The sequence below is a fragment of the Phalacrocorax aristotelis genome, chromosome 7, assembly GCF_949628215.1.
Source record: "Phalacrocorax aristotelis chromosome 7, bGulAri2.1, whole genome shotgun sequence".
Classification (NCBI taxonomy): domain Eukaryota; kingdom Metazoa; phylum Chordata; class Aves; order Suliformes; family Phalacrocoracidae; genus Phalacrocorax; species Phalacrocorax aristotelis.
In genome coordinates, this window is record NC_134282.1 from 16,897,765 (window position 1) to 16,925,318 (window position 27,554).

At 43.7% G+C, this 27,554-nt stretch overlaps 1 protein-coding gene across 5 annotated transcripts in view; it reads right to left on the minus strand.

The window, feature by feature from the left end:
- TP63 (tumor protein p63) overlaps positions 1-27,554 on the minus strand; it is an 83,190-nt gene that overhangs the window by 35,642 nt on the left and 19,994 nt on the right. For all 5 annotated transcript variants that reach the window (XM_075098971.1, XM_075098970.1, XM_075098969.1 and 2 more), the window contains exon 2: positions 16,786-17,040. In XM_075098971.1, the coding sequence (XP_074955072.1) occupies positions 16,786-17,040 (255 nt within the window). The remainder of the gene's footprint in view (positions 1-16,785; positions 17,041-27,554) is intronic.

Here is a 27,554-nt window from a genome sequence, read left to right on the forward strand (position 1 = left end):
AGTTTGTCAAGAACATGTTCGGGAACATAGCAATGTCACTACTGCAGCCATCAGCCCATGGAGATGTCCCCAGCTCCAGAGCGCAGCACCTCACTCCCAGGCAGCTAGTGAGGTCAATGCTGCAACGACATCTCTGCTAGAAAAAGTAACAAGCCCACCCCAGGCTTGAAGTATTCCTCCATTTTTACTCTTGCTTGCCAGAAACCCTGAAGCTATGCAACTGCAACAGCTAAGGAAGAGAGCCATTCTGCAGAGCAACATTTAGAAAGGGAGGAAGGTTTGCAATTACTTTGGGAAATGTTACCAGCAGTCCTTCTATCCCTCTTACAGAAATCAAAATCTTCAGTTTTGCATCTCCTACCCCTCAAGATAAGAATGGAAAATCACACATCCCAGTTGATATGCAAGCCAAAGGAAGATGTGCAACAACGTGTTGTATGAGAAATGGAAGGCTTAAACACAGCATAGTCCCAGCTGGTTTAGCCGATACTTAAGTTGCTTTAATTTCAGCAAGAATTCACAAGCGCATAAAGCAAGCTTGCATGGACCTGGATGAACTTTACAGGCAAATCTACAAGCTTGCTAGGTATATTCATCAGGAAGAGTTGCCCAAATGCTCCATGACGTAGTTGCAGATTTATAAAGTATTGGGAACAGATTACAGCAAGTCTCTCAATACCTAGCAATTTATTTATTTCACTTGGTAACTGAAAGATAATCATGTCATCTGCATGACCTAACTGGAAATACAACAAGAATGAAAGTAGATTTAGATGCAAGTCCTCAGGACCACAATCTGAAGATGGCTTTCCAAGAAAATCACTAAACAGCTCTTTGTCCCTGCAGACCTTGCTACCTCTGTGCTGCTTCATCTGCAAACTGCAAGTTCTGAAGACCCCAATCCATGGATGCTTTGTGAGAAGACTTTTGTTCAAAGCAAGACTGCTTTCCCAAACAAAAAGCCAGTCTTTGCTACTGGATAACAATGAGAACAGGAATTGTTCCCTGGGAAACATAATTTTAAAGCCAGATTTCCCAACTAACCACACCCAATTAGTAAGTAATGCCATGTTTTTGAGCGATTATGGAATCCCAGCAGATTTTTCACTAGTTTCAATTTTGTGATTTCCTCCATCTTCCCAACAAAAAAAACCCAAACCAAACCAACAAAAAACCTTCATAATCTTATATGTATTGAAGGTAACTCAAGGCAAGTCACTTTCTCCCTAAAAAGAACTAGAACAAAATAGAGCAAAACAAGACCGGGTTGCAACAGCTGAACAAGTTATTGGCTCACACTGGCTGGCACTCCCATTTTCCTTACAGCTCATACATGATACATCAGAGAAAGGTGCAAAACCTCCATAGACAGAACGTGCTGTTCTCTGCACGACGCTGTGCAGATTAATTCCTGCCCTTGCAGAAAGCAAACCCTGTCCTGAGATAGCTACCGTGAATCTCATGAGCTTGCACCACTTCAAGTGCTATCAAGGGTAAGACTTTAAAACGCCGCTTAGCAACTCTGAATTTAATCATATGCAAACGAGAAGGCAGGAAGAGGGTTGGGACCAACACTGCCAAGCCATTTGCAGGTACAGCCTATTGAAGACAATCAACTGGCAAAGAAAGAAAAGGACTTTGAACACGCAGAATCTAACTACCCCTCCAGAATTTTATCAGCCACTGCTATGTAGGGGAAGACACTGTTAAACTATCAGCATAACCCAAGAGACTCTCTTCGTCCACCAGCTTCACAACTGAACAAAAGAAGAGAGTCCACAGGGAAACAAGTATTTAGCTCTCCAGTTGCAGACAGCAAAGTACCAGAATGCAAAAAAAACCACAAAACAAAAAAGAACCAAAAAACAAAAAATCCAAAACAAAAAATACCCCAAAACCAACACATAAAATCTGCACCCCACCCCCCACCCAAAAAAAAAAAGAAACAAAAACCCACAAAACCCTAGGTAGGATCAGAGGATGGGATCATGCTACTGCTATGACGGGTAGCAGGAGCGTTGTCATGTAAGGCAGCATACCAGGTTCCACCGCACAAAGCACTAGGTGAGAAGTAAGCCCAGTTTTACAAAGGATGGAGGCAACAACAGAAACAACCCAGAGGGAGATGCTTGGGAAGAAGCAAGCTGATGAGGAAGGAGAAGCCCTAATCACAGCACACCAGCTACCTGACCCTGGAGGACAGCAAATGACAGGGGTCCAGCTAGGCTGTAACAGTTGCCACATATTTCTTATTTAAATGCAATTTGTTTAATCTCAAATTGGATTCAACCATCAAAGGCTCTCTCCTGTAGCACACTGACAGTTCACTTTAAATCTCTGCACCTTTAATCCTTTAATTAGCCAAGAAAAATGTGATCTCAACTCTTCCACCAACCTAAGCTAATTTTCTGCATGGAGCTTCCAACTCCTGTAGGTTACAGGCTTTAGCTGCTCATGCAGCCAAGGGGAAAACATACAAAATAAAACAACTTCCCCACCCCTTTCCCACACAGGCTTCTCCATGTGCTGCCTCCCTGAAGAGCAAGCTCCTTGAAAAGTCCTTGCAAGAGCAACAGGGACCCATTTTCACATTGCAGTAGTGGTCTGGGAGGCATAATTACATTGTGTATGCAATTCAGAGAGAGAGAGCGCACAGGTTTTGATGTGTGCTACAGGGGTGGCTACAGGATTCTGGGGACAAGGCAATGTTTGCATAGGAGAGGGATAAAAATCAAAGAGTTAAGTCAATGCTTGAGTAAGAGTGTGTCATTCCCACCATGTAGCTTTGGCTACCTTCCTCATTGATTTTGGGATCGGAGCTCCAAAACAAGGAAACACAACTCTGACTAGCCAACCATTTTGGAAACTCTCTCCAAAAGAAGATTTCTCCACACATGAGATCTGCTGTTGCTCAAGAGTGTCATGGCAACACAGCTCTGAAGGCAGAAAAGGAAGACTGCATGAGTCATCAGTGCTTCAGGACAGAGACCCATTCAGGCAAATTAAATTACACATCAGGCTTTTCATGCAGTCTAGCACACAAACTCATGGAAGGAAGTGAGTGCCACCTAAAGCCCTTGTCTGAAGCCCTAAGTATGGAGAGTGAGGTACAATCTGCACCTGAACACAGCCCTGACTGATTCTTTAAGTCAGGATGCTCCTTGCAGGGCAAGGGAAAAAGCAACCAGCTCTCTTGCTCAAGGCCTGCTGAAAGCACGCCCATAATGCAACTGCAGGGACTGCTGGCTTGCTGCATGCTAACCCAGTGTGTGACATACAGGAGAAAGGAGTTCAGACACAGCCAGGCCACCTCTGCACAGCCCCTAGACTGTCACATTCGAGTTGCAACGTGCCAGAGCTAGTGGTGAACCTGACCCATTGCTGCACCACCACACAGTCACAGCAGTTCTCTTTCTAGGCACAGCCTGGCAAGTCCATGCAGCATGGCATGGAGCCTAAGGCTATCCCTAGCATAGGTGTCCACCTGCTGAGCATGGACAAGCCATAGGACGCCTTCCTGGTAGCCAGCCAGGGAATACAGGTGAACAAGAGCACTGAGATTCACTAGGGACTTGACAAATGCATGCAACCACAGGAGTAAGAGTAACCTCACTCTGATGAGCAAATGCACAGTGGAAGAGCCCCATCTACATCAAAGGCAGAAGACAGGCATTTCTGCATCTTGCAGTTCCTTAATTTGCTTGTGTGTTGAGGCCTTAAAGAACATTAGCACATGACCAGGGCTGCCTTGCTTAAGCAAGCACTTTTGGCAAAGTCACAGCAGAATTTGATGTGAGGCAAGGGGTGGGGGGGGAAACCGTAGCCTGTTGGTATTAAGCACTGGCAAAGTACTACCCAGGTTGTATTACAACCCCATCCACATAGAACTGAGCATTTTGAATGCATGCCCATTTCCTCTGGTAGGATTTTAGAGGCACTGTGTTCGCATTCCCCACCTTATTCAGCCCAAATCTGTTCCCCCCAGCTCAGAGTCCAGCCCATAAGACAAGGAAAAAGATCTGAGCGACAGTTGCTACAGTCCACTGACAACAGATCCCAGTTACTCACAGTCTACACATTCAGAACTCATTGTTTATATGTGCAAACCAGAAATACAGCTGCATATGCACCTTGGGGGTCGACCTAAAAAAAATAAAACCACTGAGCTCAGTATGATGATGAGAACCATCAGTATGACGATATGAGAACCTCAATATGAGAACCAACCTCACCACTTCAGCTGCTCCTGAGTCACATAACTGTTCTATGCTGCCACAGGCTTTGAGAAAGAGACATTTCAAGTGCACAATTAAAGGCAGGCAAAGTGCTCTGCAAACTGCAGTTGCTGGATGTTCATTCTACATTCAGCTCTTACAGAACAAAGAGGATAGGAGTAGGTGGCAAGAAGCATTTGACTGGAAAGCTGCATTCTGGTGTCCAGGCAGCCAGCCTGGTAACTGAATCTCTGCACACTTTGATCAATGTATTACAGAACATCCTTCCACCGACAGACCTCAGGGTGCATACACAAAGGTAGTGAACAGTTACCAGGTTCACTCCAGGCAAGAAAGCAAGCTCATTTTGCAGCACCAAGATGAGTAGGGTCTTTTCTCTTTTCTTTTAAGAAAAAAAGGGGGGGAAAAAGGGATTCTACAGTGCTCTGAAAGCAGCTAATCAAATTATTAAAGTGCTTAAAAGTTTAATGAAGAAATCAAAGCTATTAAGCAAACATTCAGCTTGATGTCTCTTTCCCTTCATACCCACCCTTCCTCAATGCATTCAAAACCTCTTTTTGCTGTGCTACAACATGTTTGAACAGGTACTGAGATACAAACAAGTCTTGGCCCCATCTCATACAGAATGGATTGGTTGCAGATGTTCTCCTGCAAGCTACATCTTGCCTCCTGCAAGAGCATTCATCTCCAAAACACATCATTTCACCTACTTTGCCTGAAGCCAAAACTCAAAGGTTATTTAATTTTTAATTTTTTTTTTTTTTATTAACTCTAACATACCTACAGCTGTGCAAGCAAAACCCCATCTGGTTTTGCAAGGCACAAAGAGGCAAATGAATAAGTTTAGATAAATGTAACCAAGCTGGGGCAGTCATCTTTCTGTTCACCCCTGCAGCAGCCAACAGCAATGTCAGGGGTGCAGTAAAACAAAAACCTGCTATATTTCAGAGGATCCCGACATATTTCACTGTCTTCCTAGGACAAGTCAGACATGAGCTCATACAGTGGCAGGTGAGTCAGTGACGAGTCAGACAAGAGCTCCTTAATTAAGTTTTAGGGGTAGATGATCCCTCGAAGGTGTAATCAGATTGGTATGGCCAGTGGAAAAAGAAAAAATATGAAAAATAAAGCTGAGTGAACTGTTACACCCTTGCTGAGCCATGCCAGGCAGGCTGAAGGCAGCACACAGCACATAGCTGGGGAGCCCCCAGTACACAGGAATACCTGACCATCCTGCACTACTCCCTGGCAGTCAGCACCTGCCTGCATGCTCAGCCCTGCCTCTCCCAGGAGCAGAGAAAGGCCGAGCTCCCCGGCAAGCAGGTTATTCTGAGGTCACACTGCAGATATGGCATGATCCAGGGGGTCCAGGGTGAGGTGTACCCCAGGAGTTTGACTTTCAGAGGGAACGGGGTGGTTGGCAACAGCTCAGACCTGTATGGCAGAGAGAGAAGTGGTCATAAGTTAGTCATTCCCAATCGCTAACCAACAGAGTCAAACTTGGCCACGTGCTTTGTCAACCCTTAAAATGCTACGAAGCTACCCTGGTTAAGAGAAAGACCCCACGAGTTCTGTGTTTAGGAAGCTTCCCTGAAATAAGTTACACAACATGAAACAGAATATCAGTGTATTAAAACAGAATAGCCCCATTGAACTGATTGCAATCAGCAGGGTGGCCAACAGCAACAGAGCTTTTTTGCACTCGTGACATCAGACATACAGCATGAAAATAGTTTTCTTCCAGCTTGTGTCTCTGCAAATTCAATCTGGAATGCAGCTCACCTGTGGAGCTGCTCTTCCCATCAGCCATGGACTCTGCTGCAGTGCTCCCTCTGAACACCAGCAGCATCAGAGCAACCCAGTTCTCCCCATTTGTATTTTGCACAGATCAGTCTGCTGAAAAACAAACCCAGAAAGACAGTCCCCATCTTCTGTAGCCCTTTTGAGACTCATGGCAAAGGAAATTGGCAAAAATGACTCCTCGGAGAAGTTGGCATACAAAAGGGATGCCAAATAAAGCTCAAATTTATTAATTCCTTATAGAAACTGTATTGCAAACTGCTCAGTCCACATGCTTTGTCTTTGCCAAACCTTACAGAACTAACAATGACTCTTCTGAAGGTTTTCCTAGGGGCCTCACAATGTCCTTTATGGGTGCCAGTACTGTAAAAGATTTTAGTAGGACAACTAGAAATGCAGAGACTGTTTTTTGTTGGAGTCCCCCTTGCTCATATGCCTACTAGAACCCACCAATGGTGGATAAAAAAAAAAAAGAGTAAGTACAAATAAATTTGATCAGGTTGCAGCAGAAGAAACAGGAGACAAGGGACTCATCGCAAAACTAGCCACCACCTTGCTGATTAATGAACAGGTGTCATTCAGTGCTCAGCCACCCGACAAACATCTCCCAGAAAGGCTTTTTCTCTCCCACCCATGGTGATGCTAACACTCAAATGCAAACAAAAGCGGGTGTGCTGCCTGCCCCGTGAACACCCTCCAGGCTGGGCACTGAGCCCGGTGGCACAGCTCCCGACCCTTCCTCATAGGAATCCCTTCCAGCTCCACATTTTAAGTGGGGTCCAAGGAGCTCTGGGTGCAGGTTTGATAGCAGACCTGGGCTGATTCTTATCCCCTTGCAAGGCCAGGAGGAAGTCAGCTCCCAGCCACAGCTCATGCAGTTGAGCTAATAAGCCCCGACAAGTGGCAGGGTGAGTTTGCTGAGGCTTGGCACCACAGCTAATGTAGCAGTGCTGGTACAGTGGCGTGCTCTGGCTACATAACAGGAAAAGGCTTTCCTTCATGCCATAGCCCTCAAACAGCCTCTGCATCAGTAGTTTTCACACCTGTTAGGCCTGACACTGGTAAAGCTCAAGATCTCAAGTGGGGGAAGCAATAATCCAGCCAGTACTCTGGCAGTTTCAAGCTTTAGCCTGGAGATACATTTTGGTTCCTTCAAAAGTTAGTCTATAAAGACTTTAGTGTCCTGTAAATAACTCAAAAGAAGAGGCCTTAAAGCTAAGGCTAGTGATACAGGATGCACAGCAAGCAGCAGTCCCCAGCTGTCCCCCCTGGGCATTTCACATCAGGGGTCTAAGTGCTTTACAACACGAGGCCATGGTGACACAGTGCCAAACCTAAGGGTGGGTATTTGGAAAGGGGGAAGAGGGGGAACATAGTCACAGGGAATGACTTGCACAACATTACCCAGATTACATCTAAATCACAGGGCAGGAGCAACTCTGAGGCTGGGCTCAGAGCCAAATCTGCTGCTCATCAATGCTGCTCTCTAGCAGGGCATCTCCAGGCAGCAGGGCTTCTCTCCCCAGGAGGGAAGCGTGGTGCACCCCGGGACACACAATAGCCGGAAGGAGAGCCCCAAGTGGCAGCCCTTGCAGGGGTGCTCTCCTCTTCTTTCAGGGGAGGGTATAGCCCTCCCCAGCACTATGAAGCAGCATAACCATCACGGCTAATCGGGAAAACAGCAGAGCCAGAAAATTTAGACCCACATCCTGTCTCATTCATTCAGGAAAGACAGGTCAGCCTTCAAGTGCTGCTTTCTTGAGTTTCCTCTAGCACATTTTTCAGCTTTCTATAAAGCTGAATTTAGATTAATTTCAGCAGCTGACATGTATCAGCAGATCATAAAACACTCCTTTTTATCAGACAAATAATATTTTGCTCTCCTTAAGAACCACACTCATAGAATACATCTGAAAAAATGCAAGAGAAGTAGCGCTCTCCTCCTATACCTCCACTGAGTTTTGCTCCAATGTTTAAGTGTTATCTTTAACAACTGGAAACGATAACATTTGTACTAATACTCAGGTCTATTTACAAGAGGATCTAAACTCTTATTTGGGTAGCTCTCCTATTATGTTTACAATACAAATCTGACATGCCTGCACATAGCAAAACCTCATGAAAAGATTTCCATTGCATAATAAAGTTCATGCTCTTTCCATATAGAAGCCATCCTTACCCAGGACACTTCTTTTTTGAACAAAGTAGGCCATTTCTTCATAGTGTATGGTCTGACATGCACTGGAGCTGAACCCTCAGTGTACAGAGCACCACCAATGCAACACACACACACACACACACACCACCTTATCCTTGCTTCAGCACACCGCTGAACTGCTACTTGTTCTGAATCAAGTTGGCAGGGAAATAATATCTATCACAACTGCAATATTTCAGCTAACTTAAGGAAAAGAATAATCGCCTCCAAGGGTGGTTTTTGTCTGCAAGGTGAGCAATACCTATTGCACCAGCCTACCTGAAAACTTAAACAGTCACACAAATTTTTTTTTTGCACAAAGCTTTTTGCAGGGTTGAAATATCTTCTATCAGTGCTCAGCTGTGGCAGATTAAGTTATACAGCTCAATAGTATGGGGGCAACTGGCAACTTTTTAGGACCACCCCCCCCACCTCAGAGTGGGCTACCTCCCTTATGCCCCAGCTTGCCATGACCTCTAGAAAAGTGAGGAGGCAACTCTGCCAATGCCTCACTTAAGCTCTGCTGGGCTGCTTATCACTTATGAAATTGAGGACAGCTCAGCAGCTTTTACAAACCAGCTTAGAGGCAGTCCTCATGCTGAACAGTATTAAAAAAACCCAAAACAAAATAAATAAAAAAAAAAACCACACCACAAAAAACAAAACAAACCAACACTTGAAAAAAGGCAAAACACCCCACTCCAAAAAACTACTGGTTTGGAAATCGTGGCACTTTTGACGCCTTGGTTTCCCTTGTCTAAAATGGCGACTATGCTCCTGATTTGCCTACCAAGCAAAGGTGTTTGCTGATTAGGGAAGTAATGTTTGTGCAGCACTTTAAAGACTTAAAGTACTACATTAATCCTACATGTTGTTCTTAGTAGAAGCCAATTTTTAACTAAGAGGAGGAAAAAAAGAAAGGTGATTTAAATAGTGACCCTCCCCTACTTCAAGATGTTCACTCATCTCCCAACATCAGCTATTCTTATCTGTAAATGTTTTTTTAACCCTTCCTTCTCATAGTTCTATGAAACCACAAGTCTCATTCAGCTTTTATTTGAAAAATGGCTTCTTTCCAGGCTGTGGCTGTTTCTTGTAAAGTTAATTCCTTTGGTAATACTGCTGGAGGCACATTGGTATGGTTGGTGTATGTGTGTATACATATATATTTTCCCCCTTTTCACACGGTGTTGTTTTTATATATGTGTAGTGAAAGATACCTAATCCAGGATTATGATTCTCTTTATTCCTTTCTCATGAAAGCAGGTGGGGCTTTTTTGTGCAAGTTGCACTGATGAAAATTATGTTTAATTAACACTTTTTCCTCTCCACATAGACAAAAAAATTCTCATTAAGAACCAAAAAAAGTTTCTTGCACTTAATTCTGTGTCTCTGAATTTTTCTTAAAAAATAATTAAAACCTTAAAACAAACTTTCTGAAGGGGGGAAAAAAAAAGTCTGACGTCAGTACAACTAGAAATTGCATGTGCAAAACAGCAGAGGGATCTTTTGCCCCCATGGAGGACACAGCCATGACTACTTTCTCCATCCTCATATGTCTGACCCTAATGTCTCAGTGTTTTTCACATGAAGATCCTGCAAGACCTGTAGCAAGCTCTAACTGGTCTCCTGTTACACTGGGAGAGAATCAGCCACAAACGTACCAACCAAGAGGCTAAATCCTAGTTGAAAGAGGAGGACATTCATGCTGCTTGAAGCCTGCTTTCTCTCAGCAGGTCAGGTGTGCTGCTGCCCAACACTAACTGTGCTGTTTGAAGAGCAGAGCACACACCATTACAAGTCAGGACACCCAAATTTTCTGTTCCCCGTGCTGACAGATACCACTTCCTGATTATACGAAGTAAATAACTTCCCTTCTTATCCTTCCTGGGCATCGCTAGCTGTGGCGAGTACAGACTGCCCCTTACAGCATGCTCACACCACAGCACAGTGCCGTCATCACGGAGAGCACTGGTCTAATAAAGAGCATATAGCAAAACTCCTCACTACGATGACAGCCATTCATATAGGGAGGCTATATTGCCTTGGCAGGCTTTAGAGGACAATTAAGGGTACAAAAAAGGAAACAAAAAAAACAAGACAGCTCACATCACAAGATATTTTCTGGAATCTATTACACAGATCTGTAGAGCTACTTGTAAGGTGTAACTGAAGAAGATAACTGCTAATAAAAACAAAATATACATGACAAAGAGATTGGGGGAAAAAGAACAATTACATTCTAATGGGAACCTAATGCACTCAGATCTTCTTCTACTCAAGCATAAAAACCCAAACAGAAGCCAGGAGGCGCCTCCTGGCTGGTTCTCACAGGTGAACTGGTTCTTCCCAGCTTTGCTAGCTTGAAAACATCTCCCTGCTGTGAGAAAGGCACCTCCTTCAAAGACAACAAGCCCAGCTCCTCTCTTTCCAGGTAGGTGACCTAGGACAAGTTACATATGCCTCAACAGCCTTAGTGTTAAGCCCTGTAATATCACACAGGGGGAAACACACTTGACAAGCTCTTCAAGCAGGAAAGTGTGATCACAACCTCTCCGCACAAGAACAATGGTGGCTATCAACGCCCGCCCTGCCTGCACCATGCCAAGAGGCAGTGTGCACTGGAAAGAGCCTCTTCAGGCAGGCATGGCTGCAGAAAGCTTGAGAAAGCCAAATCTTAACCACTTCTCACCTGAGACAAATGCCCAAATATGGAAGTGCTCCAACTTCGCCAAGATCAGTGGGGAGCCAAGCCCTTAGCTCACACCATTGCATCAGCTCTCACAGCCTACAGCATGTGCATCTGAAAGCTGCAATCCCATCTCCTCCTCCTCTGCCTTCTCCTTCCAGATCGTTCCTCTCCCTTTGGATTACAGGCATCACTTCCCTTCCTCACTCCTGCTGTAACAAGTGGGGTTATCACAAGCAAAATTAACTTTGCTGGGTGACCAGCTGGGCTGAAGAGAAAGCCTACATTTAGAGGCATGAAAGAATTAGCAGAGTGTCTAGGAGGTGACCAGTGCTTGGCAAGGTCTGCAGATCTGCTGCACAGATGAGTTTCTCTTACAAGAGCCCTTCTCAGCTGTCCCATGCAAAGAGCTAAAGCCTACATCATTGCTGACTAGAAGCCTCAACAGCAGGAAAATTAAAAATCCTTTAACAAGACCACTTCCCACTCCCCTTCTCCTGGCAGCTTTAAAAATAATATTAAAAGGTAAAACTGGTCAGTGCAATCTGAGCTTTCCAACATACCACCAAGGAGTAACAAAGCTCAGATTTCACACGAACACTTAGCACAGCCCCGTGTGTATGTTCACTGGGAGACTCACCAGCCTTTAGAAAAAAATTTCACGGATGATGCAGAGGGATAATCAGCAGCAGGACAATACTAGACATTATCACTGTTACTGAAATAATGCGTATTTTGAATAGATTATTTGAGAGAACACTGAACACATACTTAAGGACTGTTAAGTCAAGGTGCATATCTAAGTGGCCTCTCACTGCTTCACTATGCTTGTGCAGAGTCCTCTAATTCATTTTATAGAGATTAGGGAAAAAAATAATCCCAATTTTACCAGGTGTGTCAGCACCAGGACACAGAATATATTTAAAATGAAAATGGAATGAAACAATCTGAACTAAAAAGACTGAGATAGCCCCACCAAGGAATCTGTAATCTTAACCACAGTAACCTGTTATTGCTCGTGTGGACTAAATTAAGTGCATTCCTTTCACCTTCCTTAAAATGCAGCTTTTCCAAATCCACTAACCCCAGAGAGCACAATCGATTTATTTGCTTTCATGCATGTTGCACAGGCTGTTATCTAGTTTTGCTAGCAAGGAAAGTCCAAAATCTGAGCATTTTCTTATAGCCGTAGGTACAGATGAGTTTACTGAGAATAGGAGAACCAGTGAGCCCAACTGGAACAAACTGCAGCTTTGCAGAGCTCCATGTTTCATAATAGAGCCCTGCAAGGACCAACCCAGCTCAGCTCCAACCTACTGCAGGACATGAGAATAAACTGCTAAACTCAGGTATTGCCAACATTTGAATTATGCAAGTCTTGCAGGGCTGGGTGTCTGTCTTCAGCAAAATAAAAAATTTGCAAATAAATTTAAGTTTTGAAATGAAAACTGAAAGCTATTTCTGCCTTCTTTTTCCTTAACCCTCATGACTACTAAAAAAAGTTTTAAAAGAGTTAGTAGGTGCACCCTAAAGGCTCAAAAACCTGGGGGAGAATAAGAATATGTCATCTTAAAAAAAAAAAGTCTCATGACTTATAAGGTGGTATCTTGCTTACGGGGATGGGTGGATCCGATTAATTTTTTGATAGCTTGCATTTGGCAGTAATGTTAACTTTTACTTACCTTGACATACAACTTTTTTTACTTTCCTACTGCAGTCTTGTTCTTCCCCATGTAACAGGTTCTACTAGTGACAGGTGATTGCCAAATCATTTTTAAGAGGGAAAAGCCAGTGCAGCTGTTTATTTATTTATTTGCAGTCAGAGTGGGTGGGGAAGATCGGCACAGAACTTACTTCCACAAAGAAGAAAAACCTCTGAGGTGGCACACTTTTGAAATGCCTTGTTTTCTTCTGCTGCAAAAATGGGAGGAGATATCACAAGGCATGGGAATATGGGAATTCTCACTAAGGAAATACCCCACAATAAATGACAGTTCTGGATAAGTTCTTGCTTTACCCAATTCATAGGGCTTCTCACTCAACCTCAACCTACTCAATATCTCAGAATTACAAAATAATAACTGCTTGTTCCTTCATAGTGTGGTTTTCAACGAGGTTTTATTGTACCATGGGTATGCATGTGAGAAACTTTGTTCAATTCAGACTATTAAGGCATTCGTTTTTAAACATTTCAGTACAGTCTCAATTGTTAAAGATTTTTCCTTCTGAAAAGACTGACTAACCTTCTTATATTCTTACTTGTGTTCTCAGGTCATTAATTAAAAAAAAATATCAAGGATGCTTATAAAGTCCTCTGCAATCCAATCTCAATTTGTCATCATTAATTAGTTCAACACTGCATACAAATGAAGAGCTAACCTGATTAGACAGCATGTTTTACTGGAATTCCTACTTAAGGTCATGAAAGACTTCTGAGAGAAAATTCTTAATATTTCAAAGTGAACTGCTCATACATATGAAATCACTCTCTCACCTAGCAGCAGGTAGTGTTTCTCAGCAATTTTTGGCCATTCCCCCCCACCTTTAATTAGGAACCCATCAGAAACCTGATCAGGGAAGCAATCCTGATATTACACTCATTTCCCTCCCAGCCTATCCTATACAAATACTGCTGATTTGGCAAAGGGTGCCCACTGTCATGGGAGACCAAACCTGCCTCAGAGAAAGAGTCTGCAGAACTTAGAGGGGGAAGAAGAGTAAAAAAAAAATTTTTAGGAAATATGTGATTCCAGGGCTGTTTTCAGAGACATAGCATTTAGGTATTCAGCAAGTACCATCTCTCCTTTTCCCCACCTCTAAAAGAAGTAACCTCAGGATCTACACACATTTCCACATTACTGCCTCCAAAGCATGCAGACTGGGAGCTAAATGCACAAACTGGATGAGATGTCTGAAGCATCTTCACAGGTATCTAATCCTCCTATGAAAGCAGCTGTTGCTTTTTAGAGAAATAACCCAGTCCTGTTACCAAGCCCACAACCTTCGCTCCCATGACCTAATCTAACATGACTCAGCCCAGAAGCTCGGAGAAGTTCCAGTGAAGAGGGTTGTCAGCCAGGACAGCAGATCCCCTGCCAGTCACCACCGAGCCTTCCCAGCAGGGTAAGGTGGGCCAGCCTAGCTCATCCTCTCCCAAACAGGGGAAAGTGCGATACAATGGATTTCCTTACTTAATACTGTTGCCCTGGGGAACAGCAAGGGGGGGGGAAAGAAATAAGAAACAAGGCTTTCCAGTTTTGGACTCTTAATAAGGGTGGGTCCATTGAGTAATTAAAGTTTTAATAGGTCACTGCAGTGGAAGAAACTCTTCCAGTTGGGTAAGTTCCTAATCCATCATTAAAAAAGACGACACGCATTAATCAAAGCACATGAAGTCACATGGGGGAATGAGCAACTCCAAGAACTTGCTCTTGCTGAGAGGATGGGGCAATCACTCCACCTTTCATCAACATTTCACGCGTGTTTCTACGTTTCTCAGGACAGCAGCGGGAAGGTGAACCTTCACGTCCTTCCCCACCCACCCCACTAGTAAAGCTGTCGAACACATTACCAACCACTCCAGAGCCCATGTGAAACGAGTTGGTGGATTAATTAGCAGAAGGGCAGAGCTCCGAAGATGGAAAGATGCTCTACTGTGAAACACGTATTGATTGAAGGTCCCCAGCCACCACCACAAGACTGTCATCATCCACTGCGAACATACAGCACACAGCCGGCTCCTGCACAAACAGCTAAATCTAGGTCACTTGGCTCAGTGCAGGGGCACCTGGACCACCTTGCTTGTCCCTGATCAGAGAGCTGTTTGGGACACCATTCCTTTAGTAAAATACATGGACTTATCCCTAAACAGACTTCAACAGGTACAGGGAACATATCATCATCTGTTGGTAGCATGGTCCACATCAGTGCAAAAGAAAAGAAGGGGGAAACTAAACATGCCTGCCCCCAGGCTGCACACATTTGGTGACAGTAGTCACCAAGGCGCAATTTATTTTATTAAAGCCAGCATGCAATCTGATTTTTGACTACTACCCAGATCTACATTAAAACTCAGCCTCCACTTCTACCCCAGAAAGCCGCTCTCACTACAGTGAAACATCTCAAGTGCTTGCTTAACTTTAAGTTCACAAGTAGCTTGCTCGTCTTCAGCTCTGCTGGAACACCTTACTACATACATTCAAGCCTCATTTCAAAAGACCGCTTTTCATAGTTGAAAGAACAGCATCAAACACTCTGGTTCCCTGCAGCTGCGTTAGATAATTCTTTGTACCATACGTATCAAAAGAGAACGTCTTTTCATATCTCCTTCAAAGGACCCTCTACAGAGCAGTCTGAAAAAAAAAAATCCAAGGGCAACATTTTCTTGCTCTGAGAAATGGAAAGTAGAATTAACTGATTATTTCCTTACTTAAAGGAAAGTGAAAATAAATACCGTCTATAATGTAAGTGGAGAAACCTGGACATGAAAACAAGCATGAACTACAGCAGAGCATCACTCCCAATGCAGATAAGGAAAAGGTGCAATTTCAACCTCACTTAAAAATCCTTCATTATTTTATGCATAAACAAATGAAAAGATTTGGTCTTAAGCACATTTTAACCCCAAGAAACACAATTTCCTGAACAAAGTTATTTCCAGTTTTAGACAAATTTTACTGGAAAAGGCTTTTAAAATATTAAGATGCAAACTTACAGTGATTTATTGTTATCTAGCATCCGTTTCCAGAGTGGAGCACATGGGCTCCGCTGCTTTGCCGGCAGCACTGGCTGGGAATTTTTGTTAGTTGTGACTCCAATCTCAAATTTAAATACAATCTAGCAGGAGTAGTTCCTCAGATTAAAGAAGGAAAAACAATCCAAACCCAATGCTATTTTAATGCTCTCAGCTTTTGGTAAAAAGTGTATCTTTTTTCTTTAAAAAAAAAAAATTGACTCCTTGTTTTTATTCATGTAGTGTGAGGTAAGGCATTATTAACTGCTCCTACTCCAAGTGCCTGAAGGAGAGGAAGGCAAATATTGAACATCTTTAAGACAGGAATATTCTCCACTGCAAAAATCTCTACTCTAGAGCCCTAAACCACAACACGATGTGCAACTCCAGCAGCACTATGTCCTGGGCTACAAGGTTTCTAGACCTCAATCAAGCCAGCTCCACCAAAACCAAAAGTTGGTCTTCAAGTTTCAAGCTCATATATATACACACATAAAAAAAATATAAAGTATTTATATATATATGAAAGGGACTATTCTGACAGCAAAAGCAGACTGCTAAGTTAAAAAAAAAATATATATACACACAAATATAACCCAAATACTGCAGGCCTGACACGGACTAGTGACACTGGGGTTCCCACACTAGCTGTGAGAGGTAAAGGACATGGAAGAAGTGAAAATCCTGCACTCCATGGGTTGGAGCAGGGGGCACCACTTCCATCCTGTTGGCACAGCCCTGAATGCCAAACCTTACACAAATCTATGGAAGCTGAAAAAAAGTGAGGGGAAGTGCTGAAGCCACGCTTATACCCACTTCATGTTTTACTCCAACACACCTGCTAGATCGAAATGGAGAGCCACTGTTTCATCACATACAGTCTTTAGCTGACTGTCTTTTCGCAAGGCATTTTATTCACTGGGATTTAGTGATATTACTGGGAGTTAGGTTCCCACCACACCCTCCCAGGGCAGCCAAGATAAATCTCCCCCTTCAGTGTGACATGTCATGCGCTGAAGAGGACATGGGTCACTCCATTCTTGCACAAGCTGGATATGTATCATATAAATAATGTCACTAGTAGCATCAGGACTGAAGCCAGAGAAGGGGCAAAGCGATGCTGCATCCTTACCGTCCATGTTGCCGACTTCGCTGTGCTGGACTGCTGAAATGATACATCAAAGCTGTGAGGTCCTGGATAGTCTGTGTTGGAAGGGATGGCTGGGGAGGGTGAGAGGGCATCAAAAGTTGAGCTGGGCTGGGCGTAAGGCGAGGGGGCCGTGACACTGTTCTGCGCATGCTCCGTGTTGTAGGGGCTGGTGGAGGAAGAGCCATTCTGGATCTGCTGGTCCATGCTGTTCAGGAGCCCCAGGTTCGTGTACTGTGGCTAGAGGCAAAGAGATACACAGGAGTGTTACAGAAGCAACATTAGCATAGGCTGGCTAGCCATGGCATGGCCTTCATAATGGAGGATACACAGCATGACCTCAGCACCATCAAACGTGTCACATCAAGAGGAGGAAGATTTGCAAAGGATATACCCCATTTTACATCGGTGACTGAAACAAAAAGTAGTAAAGCTTATCACAGCCACAGAATAGATCAATAACTGAGCTGGGAAAAGAGCTTGCATGAGGAGGTGATTCTCAGGACAGCCAGCTGTCATGAGGAGACAGGTTCCCTATGTCTAAGCAACACCCAGGCCAAGACCTGTTTGAAGGGACTGCTATAACCTGATAAAAAGCACCAGGTTTGTTACAGTGCACCTAGCTGTAGCTTATACAAGGCTACATTGTCTCTTGGTGGTCTTGCACTGTACACAAATTGCTCCTCTTCTTCTGGATCCAGTCCTGCTATGCACAGCGACATTCAGGAACTCTAACTCAGGTAATAACTGCACTAAACTGTGGCTGGAAAAAACGATTCGTAGCACTTAACCAGGTTGCACCATGCACTCAATTTCCAGTGACTGGTCCATACAGTAGTAAAGAGGAATTAAAGGTCTCATCAAGCAGCATGGTAGCTCACAGCATGGAAGGCTTCCCCACAGACCTAAGCAGCAGCAGTTGCACAGTGTGTAACACTTAAATGAACAGATGTGATTGTGCCCCAGAAGTAGCCTCCAGGTACAAATGACATACAAAACAATTGAAGACTAAAAAAAAAAAAAAAAAGAAGGATAGAGAATGGAGTACAGAAAGGCAAAAGTTAGATCAGGGAGAGGTTAGCAGAAAAACCACATGCCTAATGCCCTAAATTTTATGTGCAGCCCTAGTCTCCCATCTCAAAGACTTGAGAGGGGAACAAACTTCAGAGAAAGGTGACAAGAATGAGCAAACTCTTTCAATGCCTTCCTGTAATGCGGCATAGATAACAACTTTCAGCCTGGAAAAGAGACAATGAAGAGAGAGGTGGAACACGGTATGACAGAAGTGGGAAAATTCCTGAACAACATGGAAGAAAGCAAATAGGAAATGAATTTTTGTGCTCTCTTAATAGAGGTATTGGGGGACAAGAAAACATTGTGAACAGGATTTTGATTTAAACATACACAGAGTGGTTCTTCACAAAGCCCACAAATAAACATGGATTTTCTGCCACAAAATGCTGTGGGTACTAAAAGTCTACATATGTTCAAAAAGGCATCAGACAATTTCTGCTGGAGAAAAATCCATCAAGGCAGCATATCTGATTTTAAAATTCTGAACCACAAACAGCTGGAATCTGAGAAAGTGCTCTGGGGAGAGAGTGTTACACAACTACACCAATCTTATTCCTGCAGAAGACACAGCTTTGGCCACAGAGACAGGGCAGCAGGGGAATTGCACATGGGCTTCAGCCAGGTACACATAGTCTCATCTTTATGAGTGTCTAAAGGGTGTTGTTTGTGCTCAGCTTAGGGAGAGAAGCGTCCAAAAGTTTTGTGGTACCCATCCCCAAAACCCTCTGGGATCACCTAGGAATACACAGCTATACACACCTGGTTCCATGGTTAGCAGCTGACATGGCAGAAGAGACTCAGGCTCTTCCCCTTGTTCATGGGTCCAAGCACCTCAAGCCCCTCCAACATCTTATGTCTTCAATCCCATCCAGAGCCATCAAGCTTACATATACCTCACTACTTCAGCCAGTCTGCTCCTGACTTCCCCCTTCTTTCCAACAGTTGCTCCTTTTCTAGAGACAACTCTAGTATCAGCCAAGCAACAAAGGCTCCCTAAGAGCGAGCACCAACAGCAAGACCCATAACAAAAAGCTTTCCTGATACTCTGAATCCCACCAGCCCTAATGAAGCTTCAAGCACATCATCACTCTTCCAAGAGCCTGAAAGGGAATGGCACAGCCTACCTGCCAAGCTTCCCAGAGACCTTGGACAAGCTGTTTAATACCCGGTTTCTCCAGGCACTTCAGCCATGGAGGAAAACAGGCTGGTCCCTTTGCAAGAATGGAGTGCCCTCCCTGCACCCAAACGCTTTGTGCTCTCAGCTGTACTTGCAAAAAGAGGAGGAAGTAGAAGAATTTGAGCCACCAAATAGAGCTCTTCCTTAGGCTTCTGTCTCTGTTTCACTGGAAGAGGCTGATATTTTGTGGGGTTTTAATTAAAAACCCAAGGTGCTATTGGGTCTTTAGCAAGGCACATCAGACTTTCCAGATATGGATCAGCTTGCTAATGTGAGCTGTGGTGGGAAGGAGAAGGTCTAGTGTGGAACAGCACAAAGGACTTCATTTTGGGAGCTGGGATGGTCTTCAGAGAGAAAGAACAGCTGGTTCCCTCTCTTGCTCTGCCAGTGGCATGCTGTGTCCTTGAGAAAGCCTCCCCCCCCCCAGCCTACTTCAGGCAGCAAGGTCTGCAGGGCAAGGTTTGCTCTTCGCTGTGTAAAAAGTGCTCTGCTTACTGGGCCTCTGTTTTGTCTGAGGCCTTCAGGCAGCAGAGTAATAAAAGCAATTACATATTGAGTCCTAATCCTGGGTGAACCAGCGACTCTGTTGCCTCAGGTTAGTCATTTGCCCTCAGTTCCCCCAACTATAACAACGGGGATGTTGTAGATGCCCAGTACCCGTTAGACGGGCAAGGAAGTATCTGCGATTGGACTCAAAGCATGCTAAAAAGTTGACACAGGAGAAAGTGATCCAGACTGGTTCTTTTTCTCCAAAAGGAGATTGCAGCTTTGGCAATGCAGATGACAGTTATGTCTCATCTCCTGCAGGCTATTCAGCCAACCAAGACCTATTTAACGGGCATTTAGTACATGTTTTTCCCTGAGGCTAATTCTGTATGGAAGGAACCTGAACACTGCTATACTGCACCAGGAACAACACTTTTTTCTGCTCAATAATGTTTTATTTAATCAAAAAACTCCAAATGTCCCTGCCCTCCTGCCCCAGAATACCCTAGTAAGACCTGAGGACTTCAAAAATGTAGAAGTATCACTCAGTTGTTTCATTTCTCATGAAGATTAGCATCAGACACACTCCCTAACCAGCAGAATGTCGAAGAGACGGCAGTGATGAAAACAGTCTCCTAAACTCACTCAGGCATACAGACAGCAACACAGTCGTGTTTCAGCTTTCACTTAAAAACGATTCCCTCTAATCCCAACTACATAAGATGATGGAGAAAGGTGACCAACAGGCAACGTTAACAAGACAGCACAGTCTGGAAACGCTAAAGGTGCTGCCTGGAAGTCAATTTAAAAAGAGCCCCATTAAAATTTAAGATATCCTTAAGAGAATCAAAGATCCTTTTCATTCCTTTCAGTCCAGGGACCATCTGTCTAAATGTTACCAGTGGAGCAGCCATTCCACCGCATTTATATACTCACATGCCACAGCCAAATGCCATGTCCCTATTTGCTCTTTAAATAACTATTAATCTCCTTGCACTTATCTCCGTGCTGACACAAGCAGCTGTCAGACTCCCCTTCTTCCCCTCTGAGTCCCACCAGCCTTTTACCTTTCCTGGCCCCCTGCTCCCCTCCCTGGGCAGGTGCTCCATCCCCAGTGACAAAGCCAGCCATGGGTTCGCACGCGTGCGCGCTCAGGCACGCACACACACAAGCACTAAACCTCCTCTCGGAGCTATGCCCCAAGGCAGGCGGGGAGCTGTTTGCGCTCAAGGGGTCAACATCTGAATTGCTTGCAAGGCTTTTGGAGGAATCAGATAAGGCTTTCGGAGGCACACGCCTTCTGACAACACAACAATTAGAGGGGCAGCAGGCCCGGGGAAGGCGCACGCAGGAATTCACCCGCTGCCGCCACAATAAAACCCAGTCGCCCCAGCCTCGCTGCGCATGGCAAGAACAAAGAGTAAGGGGCTGTGGGCACGTCTGCAAGGCATCGCCCTCCAGGAGAGGTCTGCAGGGTGTGTGTTTGCGCACACACATACACACACACACACAGAGCTTCCCTCACCATTAACAGATAGAAAGACAATGACATTTAACTCAGAAGTTAATTCTTGCCAGGTTGGTATCCCAGGTTTTAGCACATACTCGGGTTCTGCTGCGGGGTTGTTTTAAACAAGTGCAGGATCTAATACCACCATCAATTCCTGACAGAAGGAGAATGCTGTTTGGTGGAAAGAAGAGAAATGCATGCAAAGCTGAAAGAACAGATTATCTAATTTCCAGTGCTTTTGTTCTTTATTTTGTTCCCTCTATCAAGTTTCTGAAACTATTAATATCACTGAGGCATTACTAAAAACCTTCAGGCGAGTTTAACTGCAAATCATTGAAGAGTTACAATTAGATCTTAGGCTGTGTATTTTAGAACACCTTCTCAAATATCTTTTGTCTTTTTCAATAATGTGTCTTGAACTATTGGTTTTGCTTCCTACATCCCATCAGTTTCACTTTCAGGTTTTCACTCTAAAACAATTCTAGATTAGGAGAGCCATGGTTTCACTGGAGAGGCTGCTGAATTAAAAACCAGACTGAAAACTGCAGAACTGTTTAATCATGGTTCTGCTGTCAGAGGACAGATCTTTCTGGGGAACGCCATGGACAACATAAGGCAGAGAGCCTCCTGACCCCAGCAGCTCTGGGGCACTTGCCACAAGAGGGCAATGCAAATGCTCCACCACGTACAGCAGAGCTGATGTGCAGGGGAAGATTCCCCAACCCACCCAAACTGGGGCCCTTCTCACCCTGCCCTGAAGCAAGAACCCACCCCCGATTCTTTGGCCACAGCCCACTTTTAAGTCCATCATATTAATCGATAAGGTTATGAGATAGATCTTCAAAGAGACCCCCCAGTATGAAGGCATGAGGGAAGTAACACAAGTGAAGAAAAGTTCTCAAGGGAACTTCCACACCAAAAATCCCCTAAAATACACAGCTCCAGCTATTAGCTACGCAGTCATCAACCTTTCAGAGAAAGTTTTGAGAGTTTCTCCACTTAGGAAATTAAAGGAAAAGTCTTCAGATGTAGAACACCCAGATGCCTCCACCCCTATCAAAACCCTTCTCTGCGTCTCCAAAAGAACATGGATCTGCATTGCGCACACATAATGACAAAATTCTAAGTTTTCAGTGCTGGATCTATGCAGCTAAAGACCATTGTCCAGCTACTGAAAAAGCTTTGCTAAACACCACCGCTGGTGCTTATTCTCCAAAGATATGAGATGATGAAACCAATACAGTAAACTACCATGGCTGTTAGCAGTAAGATTTTGCAAGGCACTTTGCTAATTCTGTGCTTTGTCCTTAACTGCACTACAACCAATGCACCAGGGCTGACAGTTGCAGGAACCAGTTTGCAGCGATATTTCAGTGCCGGACCAGGTAAAGAATCAGATTCCTGTTGGAGAACAGCTCTCTTAAAGGCAGCAGGAAAAATATTTTCCAGAGTGCTCAATGCCTATCCAAATTGGAAGACAGACACCTCAAATATATCAAGAAAGATTTAAATCAACCTAGTTTTCCAAACCTTGCTAGCAAAGGATTTTAGTAGGTAGAAATAAAGCACTTTAAGCTCAACAGAGGTGCTTCTATCATAATTATTAATTATAAATATCATATATCATAATTATCAGATATTGCTGACTGCAAGACTGTGCAGCTTTGCCAGTTGCTCAGAAGGGAGCTGATACAACACCAGATGTAGGCGCATTACTTGTGCCATTACAAAGAAGTGCCAAGAAATAAAGGGCTCCACCCATGCCCCTCAGCTAAGATCGGGCTGAAGCCGAGAGAGATATCTAACTCACTCATCGCAATGAAAGGTATGATTTGGTTTGCATCTCTAGCTCCTTTTCTCATCAAAAGAAGAGAGACTGAAAAACTTCTTTATGCGTCAGACTTTCCACCCAGCTCATGTACATCTGGACTGCACTCCTTTCAGGAGGAACAAGCTCAGTTTGGACATCGCTCTGGTCCCCTCCCAAGCCATAAGGGGAAGATGTATACAGTCATTTCATCACCAGCCCAGGCCCAGATCCCTGCAGAGAGCCGGGGAGCCAGCAGCAGGTCTTGCAGCCTTTGCACTCCCCCCCAGCCCCATTTCTAAAATGGAAACAAATCCCGCAGGTCTATTTTGAAAAGGTTTTTCCCCAGAGCTACTGTGCAGCTAAATACATCAAACACTCGGAAGCCCACAGATAAAATGATAACATGAACCATATGTTCAATCTGAAGAGTGAGGGAGCAAATAACTTTGGTTCAACCAAAGATATCGACAATTACCAAGATAGATTCCCAGACACTATAACTCCTAAGCTCTAATTACAGTGTGTCATGGCTTTTAGCACTATAACAAATCAATCTGCTCTGAGTAATCTTACTGTTGGGTCATTGTTTTTTGCAGGAAAAGAGAAGACTATTTCACATCCCAGTAGCATTACAAGTTCCCAACGTGATTGAGTGCACTGGGCTAGAAGAGGCCTTGAGTCAGTAACTGCTCCCCTAGCCGTTAGACCCACTGCAGCATAACCAAATGTTTAACATCTCCTCAGCTCAATCCTACCTGTAAGCAGGGAGTACAAGTATTTCTGCATACTGTCTCTTGTATTATTTAGAAAGGGATCTATCTAGGATCTATCGGGCTATGCAATAAGCATGACAACGGCAATTTTAAGAAACTAAATTCAAGAATAGTAAAGGAAAAAAAATTCTCCTTCCAAAGGGGGCAAGCCTTCTGTAAAAAAAGTGTGTTTATATATACATCTAGTCCAATATTGTAGTATCTAGTCCTGCACAGGCATTTCATATGCAGTGTTAAGATAACCCCAGCAGGTCACCTGGACAGCTTCCAACACCACCTAAACACAAAAAACACGACCTAAAGAAAAACTGAGTCCTTCATTTCACCCAGCTGAAGCAGAAAGAAGAGGGAGGGAAAAAAAATAACACACACAAACCCAAAACAAACCAAAACACTCAAAAAACCACAAATGACCAACTGAAATTATGCCACTATGTTTAAAGTTCAGATATGCAAGCTTGAAAAATTGCCCATTCTGCCAACTTAACACAGCATCCCTTCCCTTCAGCAGTTGCTGGTCTTTGGCCACGGCCAGCTCAGGTGACGACACACTACCTATACTAAACAGGAGAAATCAATGCCTGCTGGTATTTTGCAAACACACTCCATCACACTTGAAAAACACTATAGTTTGTATTCTGCGGGGAAGGAGGAAAGTCTGGGTAATTTTCACTGGGATTAGCTATTCCAGTCTGCAATGTCATGCCACATCTACACCCTTTAGATTAACACAAGCAGCTCAATTTTAAGAGTCCTACCCAGTAAGGCCGCAGCCCACATGTTTCCACTCAGATGCAGTTCTGTTGAACTCAGCAGAACTCCTTGTCCAAGTAAAAGTCCATATATGCAGGTATTTGTAGGCAAAATTATGAAAAGCAACATGAGGACACGTTTCTGCTCACTCAAACGCTGTAATGTTTGGGGTCGTGTTGTTACCCCCAGCTCTAATTGTTTTCCTTTTTAGCTAAACTTTTTAGTCTTGCCCCTTGGTTAATTCATTTACTTTAAGTCAGCAAGAAGTATTTTTCAGCCAGAAGCCGAGTGCCTTTTAAAACAAGCACAGCCCAAAGCAGGAATGCCTGTAATTCCTGACTGCTACCACCTGCCACAGGTTCATGTAGAAGAGCTTGTCTAATTCAAGGATTATCAGAATGACAGTACATCCCACTTCACACAGATATTAAGTCTGGACATCCTACATTATGTAAGTATTTCTAAAGTACTTTCCACTGACTTCCCTAGAGCTGTATTTTAGACTTTTAATGAAAAAAAAAATCTGAATTGGACTGTTGGAAAAAATTTCTCCTTGTGTAGAAAACAACTTCATTTCTGAAAATCAGATAATTTTTTGCAGGCTTTCATTAGAGTATCCAGGCTATGCTTAGTTATTTTGAAAATTCAGAGAGTTTAAAACAGGAAAAAGACCAAGATCCACCCCCCTGCACACAGATAGTCATTTCTTTACTCTGAGCTTGTGCACAGCGATTTGACATGTAATTGGAAAACACGTGGGGGGGGGGGAGAAAATACAATATCATCTCTGTGAGATGCCAGAAATCATGAGACATCAGAACTCCATGATCTTAAAGTAAATTGATTAATAACCCAAACACTCAGCTTCCTAAAACTAAAACGGAGGCCAAGAGCTTCCTATGTTCTCCTATTACCAGCTGGACAGCACAATGTCAACAAAGATCTGAAGAGCCGTAAAGTACAGCCGATTTGGAAAGGCACCCCCTCACGCTCCCAAGAGATGTAAACATATTGAAGACAAAAAGACCTACATCGGGAAAAGAGAACAAGACTGCAAGGATTCAAGAGGCATTTTTGCCTGATTTGAGTGGCTGAAAAGAGCTGTAGGATCACAGCCTGGCAGCATGTCCAGAAATCCTATGTGATGAGTTTGTACAGCAATGTTGAAAACTTGGATTAAAAAAATAAAAAAAAATCTTTAAATATAAGAGGAACTAATTGATATACAAAGGGGGAGGTGGGGAGGAGAAGCATGGACTTCAGAGGAAAACTCCAGTAGCTGATTAAAGCTGCCGTGTTTCTTGAACTCTTTACTGGACAGTAACCATCGATGGTTATCAGTCATTTCAGACATGCAGCATTTTATTGTGTTGAGAGGGCAGCATTAGGCTGGACAGGATATCTGTCTGTCATCCATAGTGAAAGGCTGCAGATACCATAACCACCAAAGTATGTCCATAGGGCACAAGGACAATAAATAATCAGGGTCAGAATAGCACCAGAAATAGAATAATCAGAAATTAGCTCCCAAATTCATCATTATGCTCAATAAAACCAGAATACCCAGGCTTTCAGATACCAAGGTAAAATACTCCAGTTAGGTAGCATTTTAGTTAGAATAAGAAATTCAGATAATCTGCAAGTTAAATAAATCAAGCCGTTAACACACACACAAAAAAAAAAAAGAAGAAAAAAGCCACACACATAAACCCCCCACACCCACTCTTTGAAGCATGGTGCAACTATGGAATATAAGAATTCATAAAAAGAGTTATAGGAGGGCAAAGGGCAAATTAAAACAAGTTAGAGCAAGCAAAGGAAAAGGGTTACACTGCAGTACAAGAGTTGCTATAGATTAAAAGAAAGATCTACTGGATTTTCTATTGTATTTGGCATTTCCAGCAGTCCAAATCAGGCAAGACAGCCCCTGGGTGATGTTCTCAAAAGCCTGAGACACCAAACAGCAGACCCAAGCAGCACCATCAACTGAGAAGTTTTCAGGATTGAGTGGGGAGTCAAGAGGACTGGCTGCCAAACCTTCTGCCCCAACTGCAGAGAACAAAAAGAGGCAGCACTTTGCCTCCCACCACTTTATTTTGTATATTAAAGCAGCTCCTGACCTGCACCAAGCTAGCATCACCTGAACCCAAGGATCTGGTGGAGTTCTGTACCGCAGCACACGGTACCTAGAAGACCACCCTAATCACCCTCCCTCTGCCTCTCATCGGTGAACCACAGCTCCTCATCACTGCTGCTACCTGCTCTTAAGATGAGCAGTTTTGATGCTGTTTTCCAAAGATGCCAGGCTGTGAATACACCAAACCCAAAAGCTGTTCTTTTGGTGAGGGTGTGTGGGGGTGTGTGTGTGTGAGGTGCGCGTGTACAGCCACAATGTGAATGCAAACGCAGTGCTTTTTCCACAGCAACTTCAGTCCATCAGTCTTACAACCATGAAAAATATTTCTGCAAAAATTTAGATCACGTTATCACATATTCTGCACACCCAGGATTTTCACGGGGCACCCTAGTGTGGGCCCTCCAATGTCTAACACCACAACCAAATCCACTTTTCAGTACTTCCCTTCCTGCCCAATACTGCTGACTTCAGCAAACATTAAGACACATTGTGCCATGATAATTTAATGCAAGGCACAGCTTTGGAGATCTGTATTTGATGCATTCAAACCAGACAGGCTTTTCACTATTCAAACTGAGAGGTCAATAGATCTGTTGTTCAGTATGGAATCACTCACATGAGCAAAAAATCTTCCAGTCTTTCTGCTAAAACAGAGCTGCCATAATTGTAGTGGTTGCTTCTTGCAATAAGTAAGTTAGCTAAGCTAACTGCAAGGCATTTCCAGTCATTTGCCTCCACGGTTACCCTGACTGCATATGATTTTTGTAGCCAAAGATAGAAAGGCATTCTTCCAGATTTTAGAGTAACAAAATACCTACTAATTTCCATCCAATACCACATTTAACTCCCTACCCCTTCAACTTGAACATTCTCCTTTCAGACATGCAGCACTGTGGACTGACAAAGGCTGATCTCAGTTTTCCCAACTTGAATATTCAAGTAGTAGCTTCCTGTTTGCAAAATATTAGATCACACCTAGCCAGTGTATGTTCTAGTTTCCTTTTTAAAAGCTTCTTGCACACTTTGCTGCTGCT